The sequence below is a fragment of the Camellia sinensis genome, chromosome 2 (assembly GCF_055761805.1).
Source record: "Camellia sinensis isolate YWXY chromosome 2, ASM5576180v1, whole genome shotgun sequence".
NCBI lineage: Eukaryota > Viridiplantae > Streptophyta > Magnoliopsida > Ericales > Theaceae > Camellia > Camellia sinensis.
Genome location: NC_138962.1, coordinates 133,455,483 through 133,469,543, shown reverse-complemented (window position 1 = coordinate 133,469,543; position 14,061 = coordinate 133,455,483). Strand labels below are relative to the sequence as shown.

Sequence of the window (14,061 nt, the reverse complement as noted above, 5' to 3'; positions counted from 1 at the left end):
TAACTTTTTTTACAATCTCCCTTCGACAGACCTCCTACCCTCTACATATCATTCCAAGATCGTCAATTCTCATCCTCCAAACTACAATTCCTATTCACAGACCCTTCTAACTAGACCAATGACCAGGTCCAAGCACAAAATGAAACTCGGAGACGCATCCTAACTTGCAGACACATCTTGGTGGGCGGCTCCATATCTTCTAACAAACTATCTAGTTGTAGCTTTGAGACCTACTACCCCAACCAATTGTCTAGACAATTTGGCCTCTCCCAATGCATACTATTTCCCTATTTCCACCCAACTATTAACTAAATCCTTTCCTTTTTTTAAAGAAAAAGGAAAAGAGTGCTCACCTTCACTGCCGATAGTGAAGACACCCTTTCTAACTATCCCAAGGACAACCAATCTACTCTTCCTCCACTTACCAGTGAGGCCAGACAACCAACTCTAGAACAAGCCCCACAACCAATCCCAAAACAACCTACACCATAAGTATCTTCAACACCTTCCCATTCTGAACCTCCCCATATTGCTCTTAAAGATGTTACCCTTGGAACATTTCCAATGAAGGATTGTTGTCTATCCAGGGGAAACTGAACCCCTTAACTTTCATTCAGTCTTTACCCCTCAACCATCACCATCTGACTCTACCAACTCTCAAACCTCCACCAGACAACCAGGAAGAATTGACCTTGACAACTCAACCAACAACAAATTAACTCTCCCCAGTCAACAATCTTCTCCAAGGGATTAAGCCACCAGGTTTGCTCTACCTGAAACCACTCATGGTAAACACAATCAAATCTGCTACCTTTACACACATTTTTTTCCCTTACTCTATTAATCTCTCCATATGATTTTAGAGACGCCATACACTGCATCAACCTCCCATGAGCCAGACATCAACCCTAAGGTTCCACATACAATCTTAACTCAAGATGTGGCATTCCTACACAAACTCAACCTTCCAACACTGCAACTGAACAAGTCCAACCCTTAGAACTTACCATTCCACCAGCAACCACCTTTTCTACTAATAAGCAGGTAACACACCTAACTTTATTTCCTTCATTTCTTACCATTTACTAACTTCTAACTCCTCAATTGGTTACTGTCGACAGGCCATGTTCACCACACAAAACATATGGGAAGAAATCACCACCCTTCAAAAAAACCTAGATCACATTTCACCCCTTCCTCAGAGACTCCATTAGTTCCAAGCTGAAGTCCAACAAACCCTTACCACCTTCCTTAACCTTATCAACACCCCATTAGAAGAAGTAGCCCTTAACCAACCTGATAAGGCCTTGGCCTGTCTCACTTCATTATAAACCTTTTCCCTAATCCTTTCAACTCTATCTAATTAAAACAATTGGCCAGAATTACCTAAGGATGGCCAATTCTTTTGCAGAAGTTTCAATCCGGCTCCAAAGACATCTAACTCAGAAAAGACTTTCTTGTCCAAGCCCCAACCATATCCACCTCCCTCAAGCTCACTCACCAGACTTCCTCAGCCACTTCTGAACAAGATGCAGGACTAGCACTTAAGGAGTCAAGACTTGTGGCAGAATTGGCCACTTTCAGACAAAAAAGATTCCATTGGCAACAACAAAAGGACCAGTTAAGCCAAGAAGCAAGGGCCATGCTTTCCCAGATTACAATAGTCTCTCATCAATCCAAGCTGTCAAAGCACATTTGGACTAAGCTCAAGCTATGCTAGCAGATGCTCAGTCAGATTGGGGCATCCCATCCATTCTCTTCCCTAAGGCTTAGTCTAGTTTTTCTTTTCCCTTTGTTTTTGCTCTTCTTTGTATTGTACATAATGTTTTATTCTTTTTCTGTAATTAGTACATTATTGTACAGACCTTTTCTTTAATGAATTTCAATACCTTGTTTTGCATGCCCTGCTGTACTACACATTCCATTCTTTGTTCAAACTTTTCCTTTAACTTGTGTGAATTATATTTAGCTTTTGTATGCACTTATCAACTTTCTTTAAAAGTCTCCCACATGGTTGGATAATACCTTTTAAGATATTTCCCATGTATATTCCTCCTATGTGGCTGCCCCTCTAAAGACTCCAATTGATATGCACCTCCCTTAAGAACCTTATGGATCCTAAAAAGGCCTTCCCAATTTGGTGACCACTTGCCAAACTCAGGATCTTTTGTTCCCAATGGCAAGATATTTGTCCACACTAAGTCACATTCCCCAAAGAGTTTTAACTTAACCTTATTGTTATAAATTATTTCAACCTGAGCCATCATGCAATCAAAGGCATCAATCCTTTGGCACTCCACATCTTGTAATTCCATAAACATGGCCTCTACATACTGATCGACAGGAATGTCATAATGCTTAGCCACCTTACAAGACTTTATTGTCACTTCTAAAGGTAGAACTATAGTATTACCATAAACTAATTCATAAGGGGATGCTTGAGTGCTATCCCTCTTTGAATTCCTGTATGCCCACAAAACCTCAGACAATAATTCATGTCAATCCCTTGGATTGTCGTCTATTACTTTACTCAGTGTCACTTTGATTATTTTGTTTGATGACTTTGCTTGCCCATTTGCCTGAGCATATATGGAGATGAGTTCAACACCTGAATGCCATACTCTTTGGCAATCTCCGTTACTTTATCACCATTAAATATTGTCCCTTGATCGACAATAATTGTTTGTGGCAAGCCAAACCTATGCACAATGTGCTTCTTAATAAAATCAATCACATAAGATTGATTCACCACTTTTAGTGGGACTACCTCTATCCATTTAGTGAAATAATCAGTGGCCACTAATATAAATGCATGTTGCTTTAATGATGGGGGAAATATTTGGCCAACCAAATCCATTGCCCAACCTCTAAATGGCCAAGGTTTAACAATTGAATACATGTCCCTACCTGGCACTTTTTGCACATTGCCATTTTTTGGCATTGCTGGCACCCCTTTGCATAATCAATGCAATCCTTCCTTATAGAGGGCCAAAAATACCCATGCCTTTTAATCAACCACCTCATCAACTTGCATCTATTCTAATCCCCTAATACATAACAACATCAAACCATCTTGGGTTTTCCTGAACAAGTCAGTCCCCAAAATCACATAATTCATAGCTTGATACTTTGTCATCCTATCCACTTTTGCTTTTGGATCACGTAAATACTTAATTAGAGGTGACCTCCAATCATTCTTTGACACTTCCAAAGTCAAAATTGACAAGCCTTGTAGCTGTCGACACTTAACACAGGGCATTGTTCTCCTCTGAATCCTAAGTATTTTTTCTTGCAAGCCCTCTGGAATTCTCAAACCAGAGGCTACCTGGGCCATCTTGTTGGCCTCCTTAGTTTCAAGTTTGAACATGTGTTCAAACTCTATTGTCTCAAAAACCTTTAACTAGTTGTAACACTTGGTCTAAGTACTCTTTAAGTACTGCGTTATTGCACTTATATTGACCCACTACCTGTCTTATTACCAACAGTGAATCCATAAACACTTTCAAGTGTGGAATTCTTAGACTCCTTGCCTACTTCTGGCCAATAATCAAGGCTTCATATTCTTCTTGATTATTTGTTAACACTTGAGTTTCATCCAATTGATATGAGGACTGAAATACCTATCCTTGGGGTGAAACCAACACCACCCTAGCACGAACACCCTCTTCAATCTTTGAGCCATCAAGCATTAATCTCCACGGCTCTTTTTCAACTGAGAATACCTCATACAAATCTACCTCGACAGGTTTACATGGATGCTCAGCTAAAAAATCTGCTAATGCTTGGCCTTTCACAGCTTTTTGAGGTACATACTTGAAGCAATATTCAATTAAGGCCAATAACCATTTTCTTTATCCCTTTCTAAAAACTGGCCTAGACAACATATACTTTATCACATCAGTCTAAGTAATTACATTAACCTCTATAGGTAACATACAATGCCTCAACTTGATGACTACAAAATACAAGGCCAAACATAACTTTTCAACAGAGCTGTACCTAGTCTTTTCCTCTTTCAACTTCCTACTTAAGTAGTATACAGCTTGCACACAACCATCCTCATTATCCTAAGCCAATAAACACCCAATTGACTGTTCTCCTGCTGAAATATATAACTTTAAAGGTTTTCCTTTGATGGGTGGCATCAGAACTGGATGTTTAGACAAATAATCCTTAATCGCATCAAATGCCCTTTGATGCTTGCTTTCCCATCTAAAACCTTTATCAGACCTTAGTTTTAACAAAGGAGAAAAAACTAAAGTTTTTCCTGCCAAATTGGTAATGAATCTCCTTAAAAAATTTATTTGCCCAAGGAAACTTTGCAACTCCTTATTAGATGGAGATTGGGCTGCTTTGATAGCTTTAGTCTTATTTGTGTCCACCTTAATCCCCTTCTGGTGAACCAAAAAACCCAAAATATTACCATCATATACCCCAAAAGCACACTTCAAGGGGTTCATTTTTAGTTGGTAATTCCTCATCCTTTGGAACACATGTCGAAGATGGTCTAAATGCTGATCAAACTCATTAGACTTGACTGCCACATCATCAATATACACCTCTAAAAACTTCACAATCAGATCATGAAAAATAAAATTCATAGCCCTCTGATAAGTGGCCCTTGCATTCTTAAGCCCAAAAGGCATCACCACCCACTCAAAGGTTCCTAGAGCCCTGGGGCTAAATGCAGGCTTATGAACATCATCTGGGCAAAGAAATATCTGATTATATCCAGCATGGCCATCCATAAATGACAAAATCTTATGCTTTGTAGCTAAATCTACTAACAAGTCTGCAACTGGCATGGGACACGTATCCTTAGGTGTGGCCAAATTCAAATTCCTGAAATCAATACACACTTTAATTTTGCCATTCTTCTTAAGAACTAGAACTATATTTGACAACCACTCTACATACCTGGTTATCCTAATGAACTCAACTTTTAAAAGTCTTTCAATTTCATCTTTCACCATAAGAGTGACTTCATTTGTCATTCTTCTAGGAGGTTGTTTATGTGGAACATAATTTGACTTTATTGGAAGTTTATGTTCAACCAAAGGCCTATCTAATCTAGACATCTTATCATAACTCCAAGCAAAACAATCAGAGTAATCTAAAATCAACCTAACTAACTTGATTTTACATTCGTTAGATAAAAGAGCATTAACATAAATAGGCCTCTTACAAGCCTCATCTCCTAGATTAAACTCCTCTAAAGGGTCCTGCATATCAGTCTTAAGATCATCAAGCTTTGCAGGAGCTGCCTTCAGACTTTCATATTGCACCTCTTTATATATAGTCTAGAGGGCTATCATCCATAACACATTTTGCCCAAAAACAGTGGGGCAACATACCTTCTAACCTTCTCTCTAAGAAAAAATAAAAAAGTCTAATAAAAGTACTTTTAATTACAGTAGAATCACATTCACTCTCACTCTTCTTCATCTTCATTAGTACTGTCTTCAATCAGCACTTCATCTACAGGCTTGGACTGCCCACTTTCTGACTCACTTGTCGAAAACCTTCCTTAACAAATTTCTAGAACTAACCATAAGTTAGTCCAATCCCTATTGATTTCAACTCTTCATTTTCTAGCACAACATGGCTAAACTCTTCAGCATATAGCATGGCCTCCACATTGTGGATATCAGCTTTGAAAGGATTTGCCTCTGCTCAAAAAACCTCCATACCTTGCCCTTCCTGGCCCTCTACTGTCAAGAAAATCAAGGCTTGATGGAAAGACGAAGGCGCACAACCATCAGAATGAATTCAATCCCTTCCAAGTAACAAATTATAGTTTGAGGTAGAATCAATCACAAAGAATGTTGCCCCCATCACTCTGGCTCTAATTTGTAATTACAAGACAATCACTCCTCTTGTGTCAGATGATCCTCTTAAAAAATCACTCATAGATACATCGGAAGGGATCAAATCATCAATTGTTTTACCAACCACACTTAGAATTCTAGTGGGCAAAATATTCACAATAACCCTATTATTAATTAACACCTTGGTCAAATAACAACCATTCAGGTGAGCACTCACATACAAAGGCCTTAAGTGCTTTATTACTTCTGGTTTAGGTGATTGGAGTACCACCTTTTCACTACCATCAGTTTTAACCACCTGAATGGACTTGCTAGCCTCCTCTCTGGATTTATTCATCTCTGTCATCATTACAACAAGTTCTGATAAATCCTCTACATCACCTTCTAACTGCTCGAGTTGCCCAGGTTTTGCTTCAAACCTTTTTGGTAAAGCCAGAATCATATTACAGTCAGGGTTTGTAGGCAAAGAACTAGACCTGATTGCAGCTAGTTTTTCACCAAAGTCCTTAGAACTTTCAGACTTTGTATTTTCCTTGCTGTCGACAGGAGCCCTTTCTAAGTTTCCTGTCACCACTACATTCCCATTAGTAATCACCTCATCTTCTCCACTTTCTTCATCGTAAAGGAGTGCCTTAGAAATCTCCTATAAATGTCTCCTATGGAGAATCTTTTTAGGTGTTTTATCCACCACCTTCTCTGTTTTGCTTGACTCACCACTCTCTTCCTTCTCTTTCTCTCTTACCCAAATCAAATTGTTTTGATTATCTCTCTTTGGGTTATCACCCTTCTTTGTTGAAAACATAGAATAAAACTTCCTGTGCTCTCTTCTCACCTGAGTCCTGGTTGGACCCATAGGCTTCCATCCTGACAAAGGAAACTTAGGATGCACTACACCTTGCCAACCAGCATGTGTGGACACTGGTGGCTTCACCATCCTTGGTTGCATTGAGGAATAAGCTTATGGAAACCCTATGCCTTGTCCATGAAACTAACTTGGCCTGAATGAACTCCCAATCATAAACCTTTGACCTTGGCCAATGAATGGCCTTTGAATTGGTGTTGGTACAAAAACTGGCCGCTAAACATGACTAAGGCCACTAGATGGCCTCTAATTTTTCAACTGCCTTGCTTTAATTCTGACCCCTTCTGCACCATGAAAAGAAGGGTAAATAGGATCCCATTTAAACAAAAATAGACCATCCTCCTCACCATATGACTTGTCGACAGGCTCGAATATCTCAGGGTCTTGCCCATCAAACAATAACTTCCCTCCATTGAAGGTGTTAAACCTTAGGTCATGATCCTTCACACACTTCTTCAACTTGTTAGCCAGAATTGCTTGCAATTTTTCTTTCTTAGTTCCACACATTGACCAGACAAACTTGTCTCCATTTATCACCTTCTTTCCCTTTTCTTGTTTCTGTTTATGAATTCTCACCAAGTCTACCAATAGTACAGTTAGATTTGGTGCGTTCCTTTTAATACTAACTGTCACCATATGGATTGGTGTCATTTATGGGAAAATATTATTATCCACGGTCATGACTCCTTTCTTCTTCTCTACATATTTCAGTAGCCCCTTCGTATCAAATCTTACACATAATTTCTAAAAGTTACACAATTGTTGGTAGACTGTCTAAAAGTATTGTGCCATTTACAATATTCTTTTCCTACTCTATCTTGTTCTTTTAGAATTACATGTCCAGGAGACAATGTTAAAAACTTATTAGCCAATAATTCATCAAAATGGCATCAGCTTTAGACAAATCAAAAGAATACTGCCCAAATGTAATGCTTGTATTTCTTTTGGCTGGCTGAGTTGCTAGCATGTTCACTAGTTTGTCCACTTTCCTCAAAGTTCCACAGACCACTGGTGTTTTGTTAACCACTTGTGCCACACCTACATCAACTTTTGTCTGTACATCAACCTCTTGGAAATAAGTTCCATAGGAGTTTGTATTTCTATGTCTTTCCTTCCTAAGTACTGATTCATATCTAGTTGCCCTAGATGATAACTCAAGTAGGTTTCTAAATTCCATCCCCTCAAACTTCTTTCCTAACTCAAACTCTAACCTATCATGGGCCTTTCTTACAATTTCAACCTGATGCATGTACATTCGACACCTATTCTTTGCCCTCTTAAATTTGTTAATGAACTGCTCCGCACTCTCAGAGAATTTCTGCCTTATTTTAGACAGATCAACTAAAATTACTTCTGGCTCTGTTCTATAGAACTGGGCATGAAACTGGCTCTTTATCTCCACCCAAGTATGAACTGAATTAGCAGGTAAGTTAATGAAGCATGTAAAAGCAGTCCCAGACAAAGAATGTGGAAACAAGCTCATTTTAAGAATGTCATTATTTCCTACTTCTCCATATTGTAAGGTAAACCTCCCAATGTGTTCAATTGCTGATTGATTTTCCTCACCATGAAACAAGGAAAACTTTGGCACTTTATAGTTCCTAGGAAAAGGTTCCTCATCTACCCATTGTGGGTATGACGTCTTGAACCTATGCATTTCAGGCCTTTTCATCCCTGTACCATAAAGATCTTACACAATTTGGATGATCTGGTCTCTTTGAAAATTGTTAACATGGTTGAAAGAATTTTGCCCCCCTATGCCCATAGTTATTTTCAAAAGGCTCTTGTCTATCGAAATGCAAAGGTGGTGCTGGACCTCTTGGCCTTGGGCCAAATGGTTCATGGTACATGTCAGGTCTATGCATCTTAGGATATGCACCCATATTCCCAAAATTGTTGACTCTTTGATTTCCATAACCCACATTAGGAACTTCTCTATACCTAACATTTTGATTTCCATACCCTTGATTATAATTTTTAAAAACCACATTATTCCTTGGCCTCATTTTAGAATAACCATTAAATTCTGTGTTAAACAAATTTCTATTTTCTAAACCTTTTTTGGCCATAAAGTGGATTAGAGGAAACATTTGACCTAAGTTGCCCCCCAGGCCAGTTTCCTCGAATTTTGACATTTGAGGTTTTAAATACCTCATGCATTCTTTTCTCAGCAGTTGGGTCCCTGTAAACGGACATTGGCTCACCAACAGACTGATGTGGCATGCCAATTGGTGGCATATCAATTGATGGTAGCATGTATGCACCTCTTGCCTTTGAAGACACCTTTTGTGCCTTTACTTCACTCTGACTTGTGTACTCCATCGATGGAGCTTTCAACACACCCCTCATTTCTCCCAAAAGGATTTGGTTTTCTTCCAGTGATTGATTTGCCAATGCATCTTTGATTTGAGCCACCAAGACTCGTGTGGGAATTCTGGCATGGCCACTTGCCTGGCCTTCTGTACTCATTGCTTGGCCACTTATCTGGCATTTCTGGGCCACTACCTGGCCTACATGCTGAGCACTACCATTATCAGCCAAGACTAAGTCTTGGTCCACCTCTTCTTCTTCAAACTCAACAGGCCTCTTCTTTGAATGCTTATAAACCTGTGTCTTTGCCTTCACCATTTTTGACCAAATTCTGCAAGAACGTCCCACTAAGCGTACCAGAAATTGTTAGTAAAAATTATGCTGGGCCTAGATCGAAGGCAACCTAACAATAAATCAAACTAGACAATTAAACAAGAATAATCAAGCAGTTGTGGTACTGATTTGAATGCCTCAAACGGATGAGGATTTCTTTGGATCAACTGATGGTAACAAAGTAGACAAGAAGAAAACAAACTTTTTATATCAACTGATGGTAACAAAGTAGACAAGATAAACAAGAGTAATTTTAAATTGAAATCACCAACGTTTACCTAGTTTCAAAGTTCAAGTTACAAAGAAAGAAAAAACTACTTCTAAATTATAATGAATTACTCCTAAGTCTAAAAGCTAAGTTGTTAAGTTGTTGTTGATGTCTTTTTCTCTGCAAACCTTTTGGCCTTTATAGCTCTTCTTTCCCACGTTTTCATGATCTTCTTAATCTGCAACTGCTGATGTGTAACTATTGTAATTGCCCCCTCACTTGTAAGTCTTTAAACCACACTAGACCTTCACTTTTATCTGTCGAACTACCTCCCCTTCAAGTTGCCACGTGTCCACAAGTCCTTCCAACCTTCCCTCCACAGAGAAAGACTCCTAATTTATTCATGTTTCCCTTTGAAGTCTGCCCACGAAGTCCATGATCACTGCCAGTAATTGTTTCATCATCCAAGTCAACCCATATACAAAACCCACTTCTAGTTGATAACCCTTGTCTTATGACGCTAAACATCCACTCTGGACTTGGTCATGTGTCCTCAATTGGCTAGACCATCTGTCAACAGGATCTGGCAAAAATAGGTGCAAACACACCTCCAACAACTACCACAGTGCCCTCCCCACCATTATCTAACTCTCCCAACCCTTTCTTTTTCATTGCCTGCGACCTGCTGTTCCTTCCCAGCCCTTTCTTAGCTTTCTCACCAACTCTCAGCCCCTAATCTCTCCTCTTCTGCCACCCCTTCCTCGTCCCCACTATTGCGACCCTATCTCGGCCTCCCATTCTCTCTCACAGAGTTGATATTTCTCTATTCTCTCACATAGTTGGTGTTATTGCAAAATTTGATTTTAGCTGATGTATAGGAGATGTTGTAGGTAGAACAACTTTGACTATAAATGTTAGAAACTCAAACTAGAAACCATAATGAGGTAGTAAGGGTGTTGGATTTACATAATTGAGTGTATGATAAATAAAAAATTGAAACTAAACATACTACTATGGGTTAGATTGGGAGAACTTTATTAGGGGTGTCAAACATTTTTCTTGATTGTATTGTGACTGTGGTAAAAAGTATTATTTTAAAAGGTTAAATTCATTTTACCCCCCTATAGTTAGGGGTTGGAGTACTTTTATCCCTTATGATTCAAATATAGTCAGAAAGTCCTCATGTGATTTTAAATTAAAGAGCTGCCGTTAATTTTTCTATCCAAACTAATGGAATGTGTATTATACATCATTTTTTAGAGTGGGTCTGGCTTTTTGAAAATTTAAAATGAAATTAATACAACAAAAAGACAATTTTATCCTAATTTTCTCCAAATCTAAAATTAGATTAATATGTTAATTAAAATTAAATAAAATAACATAAAATATTATTAAGAATTTACTTACAATATAAATATAATTAAAAATTGATTTACAATATAATAAGATAAAAATATAAAACAAATAATAATTAAGAATTGAACTAAGATATAATTAAATTAAAATAAGATTGGCATGTTAAGAATTATAATAAATAATTAAGAATTTAGGATTAATTTTGATCTAAAATATTAAATTAAAATTATATTAATAAGTTAGTAATTATAAGAAATAATTAAATATTTAGGATTAATTGTGATATAAAATTATTAAATTAAAATTAGAATAAAAAGTTAAGAATTACAATAAATAATTAAGAATTTATAATTAATTATGATTTAATTGAATTAATTTTTGACCTTATAAATTATGTGTATTAGAGAGGAGAGAAAAAGAAAATAACAAAAAATTATAGGATTTGAGAGTATTATAATCATTTTACATCTACAGTAACGGTGTTAACTGTTGCATCTTAGTCCAAAATCATATAGGGACTTTCTAACTATATTTGAGCAATAGGGGATAAAGTATTTTTGTCTCAAACCACGAGAGCATAAAATGAATTTAACCTTATTTTAAAATAGATAAAAAGTGTGTTTTTATTAATTTTTTTAAAAACTTTAAAAAAAATAGGGGTATATTTATGGGATAAGTTCCAATTAGTCCCATTAATTAAACTTAAATACTATTAATTCCTATTGACTTTTTGAATATACCAATAGATCTTACAAATTCTTTCATTTTTTTTTATTTTTTTTGTTCTTTTTTTATTTTTATTTTTAATCTCTTGCCCCACCATTTTTCCAAAAGTTTCACACCACCATGGTCTACCATCGCTATCACTGTCTACCCACTATAGCCACCGTCATCGTTGTTCACCTACCACTACAACTGTCGTTATTCGGATGCCAGCGTGCCGCAACCGTTCATTGCCGATCAATACATCATAACACCATTAACACAATCATTATATCACCACCGCCTCCTTTATTTCAAATGGGGAAATCGACACTATATGACTCTAAATAATGGTTAATTCTCCATATCTCTCCTGCTCTCTCTTGAACTAGATCTGTTGCAAAATAGATTCAAATTCAGATTTATTTTTCAGTCTCTTTTGTTCTTTGTATATGCGGAAGAAAATGGTGAATTCTTATGAGTGAATGAATATCAATAAAGATAATGGAGGTTAATAAATAAATAAATTTATAATGATAAATTTACCCGTCAAAACTTATAAATAAATAAATATAATCAAAACTTATAAATAAATAAATATAATCAATAAGATTTCTTCGTGACTGTCCCATCCTTTATTGTATCGATGGACAAGCAAAGACCTTCCAAAATGTTTGAGCAACAGAGTTCAATAATTTAAGTGAATACGATCTAGATTTAAAGCGAGCTGCTGTCATTAATTTAAATAGGCTCGGAAGTGGTAACAGCTCCAATTTCGAAAAAGATTTTGGAGCAAACTCACACTTTTGGTTGTACCTGCTCCTCCACATTAAAAGCTTGGTTAGATATAATTTGTTTCTATTAAAAGAGACGTTTGTTTGAAGTTATATTTGAGATTGTATTTGTATCAATAATTTAAAGGGAGATTTATAAAAAAAATAAAAAAATAAATATAATATATATATATATTTCTTTCACAAATTACTTAATTATTTAATTCAAACATAACTAAGGAATTGTTTGGGGTATTCTAAATAAATGCACTTTTTATTTTTTTGAATTAAAAAATTGAGAAAAAAAATATGGATGTTTGGGTTAACTTTTTGACTTTTTATAGAAAAATGTGTATTAAAAAATTGTATAAATTAGTGTGTAGGGGAAAATTAGGATTGTAAATTGTGCAGCCGTAATCGTTGACTTTTGATAAATAATATTAACTTTTTAACTTTTTAAATAACTTTTTGACTTTTTAATTTTTTATGGACTTGTCAAACTTCACCGAAATAGTTGCAATCCTTTGTTTTTAAGTGATGCTACTGTCTGCAAGTAGTTGACTTGCTGAAATGTGCCGCTGACTCGTGAGTGATTTTCCACCAACTCTGGTTTATTGGTTGGATCATGATCATCGAATAGTTAAAACATGTATATATTCTAGTTGGGTTTGGATTCTTTCATCGTTATTTCAATTTGAGAGGATGTTTGTATTAGATAAGATTATTTTAAGATTAATTTTAGTAATTAAAATAATTTATTTTTTTAGGACTTGTTGTGTAGAAATATTTTATAGAAAAAGTAAATATGATCGAATATTAGTAGCTATCTATTTGAATCACATTTGCATTATAAAAAAATAAATAGCTGTTCTTGAAATTATAATTATTGTTTATTTAAAAAAGAAAAAAAGGTGATTCAAATATATAATTGTCGATGTCCGTTCATATTGATTTGTTGTATGAATATTTTACTCAACAAATCCTAAAAACAAATAGTTCAGTTCATAGAGATCGACCCCAAAATAAGTTTACCAAGTCCAAACAATCTCTGAAGTTAGATGTCCAGCTTAAGAAAATCTAATCCCATTCTAGTTCCCCTTAATCTTTGATCAACTGGTGTCTTAGGGGTGGGTTCGGATGTTCTAAATGAGTATATTTTTTGACTTTTTATATAATAAAAAAATGTGTAGAAAAACAGAGAAAGTGATTAGAAAAGTAAAGAGGATATATTGATAGATGTTGATTGATGTGACCTAAATAAGTGTATGTAGGTAAACAAAAATACAATTTTTTAGTTTATCCCAAACACCTACTTAATCCAATTAGATGAACATCTCCATTTATTCTGAGTATTTTTTTCCTCTCTTTTTCTCTCAATATATATATATATTAGAAGGTGTGCGCATCAATATAGCATGCGTTCATGTGTGTATAGAGGGCTGCAAATGGGCAGAATCGTTCATGAACAATTTCAAACTTGACTCGGTAAGGGATTGTTTGAACGTAGTACATTAATTTATTTATTTATATATATATTTACATTCGAGTTCAAATTCGAATTTGTTAAAATCTTAATAAACAAATTCAAACATACTAAAACTTGACTCGTTAGCTCGACTCATTAGCTAACTCATTTAACATTTATTATTTATATATCAAATAATATAAAAAAATGTATAAAAAATAAAA

The 14,061-nt window shown here is 35.8% G+C and overlaps 1 protein-coding gene across 1 annotated transcript; it reads right to left on the bottom strand.

The window, feature by feature from the left end:
- Nucleotides 1-1,985: 1,985 nt before the first annotated feature.
- On the bottom strand, nt 1,986-2,899 carry LOC145819051 (uncharacterized). Its single transcript, XM_082913037.1, has 2 exons — nt 2,580-2,899; nt 1,986-2,463 (listed from the first exon to the last, which is right to left on the bottom strand). The coding sequence occupies exons 1-2, from the start codon at nt 2,897-2,899 to the stop codon at nt 1,986-1,988; spliced, it is 798 nt and encodes a 265-aa protein (XP_082769163.1).
- Nucleotides 2,900-14,061: the final 11,162 nt, after the last annotated feature.

What these genes read in the sequence shown, in the direction of transcription:
- LOC145819051 (XM_082913037.1), bottom strand. Translation starts at nt 2,899, where the DNA reads ATGTATTCAATTGTTAAACCTTGGCCATTTAGAGGTTGGGCAATGGAT. An exon ending in TCATCTCCATATATGCTCAG is followed by an intron (nt 2,464 to 2,579) that starts GCAAATGGGCAA and finishes GTGGGCATACAG; the next exon opens with GAATTCAAAGAGGGATAGCA.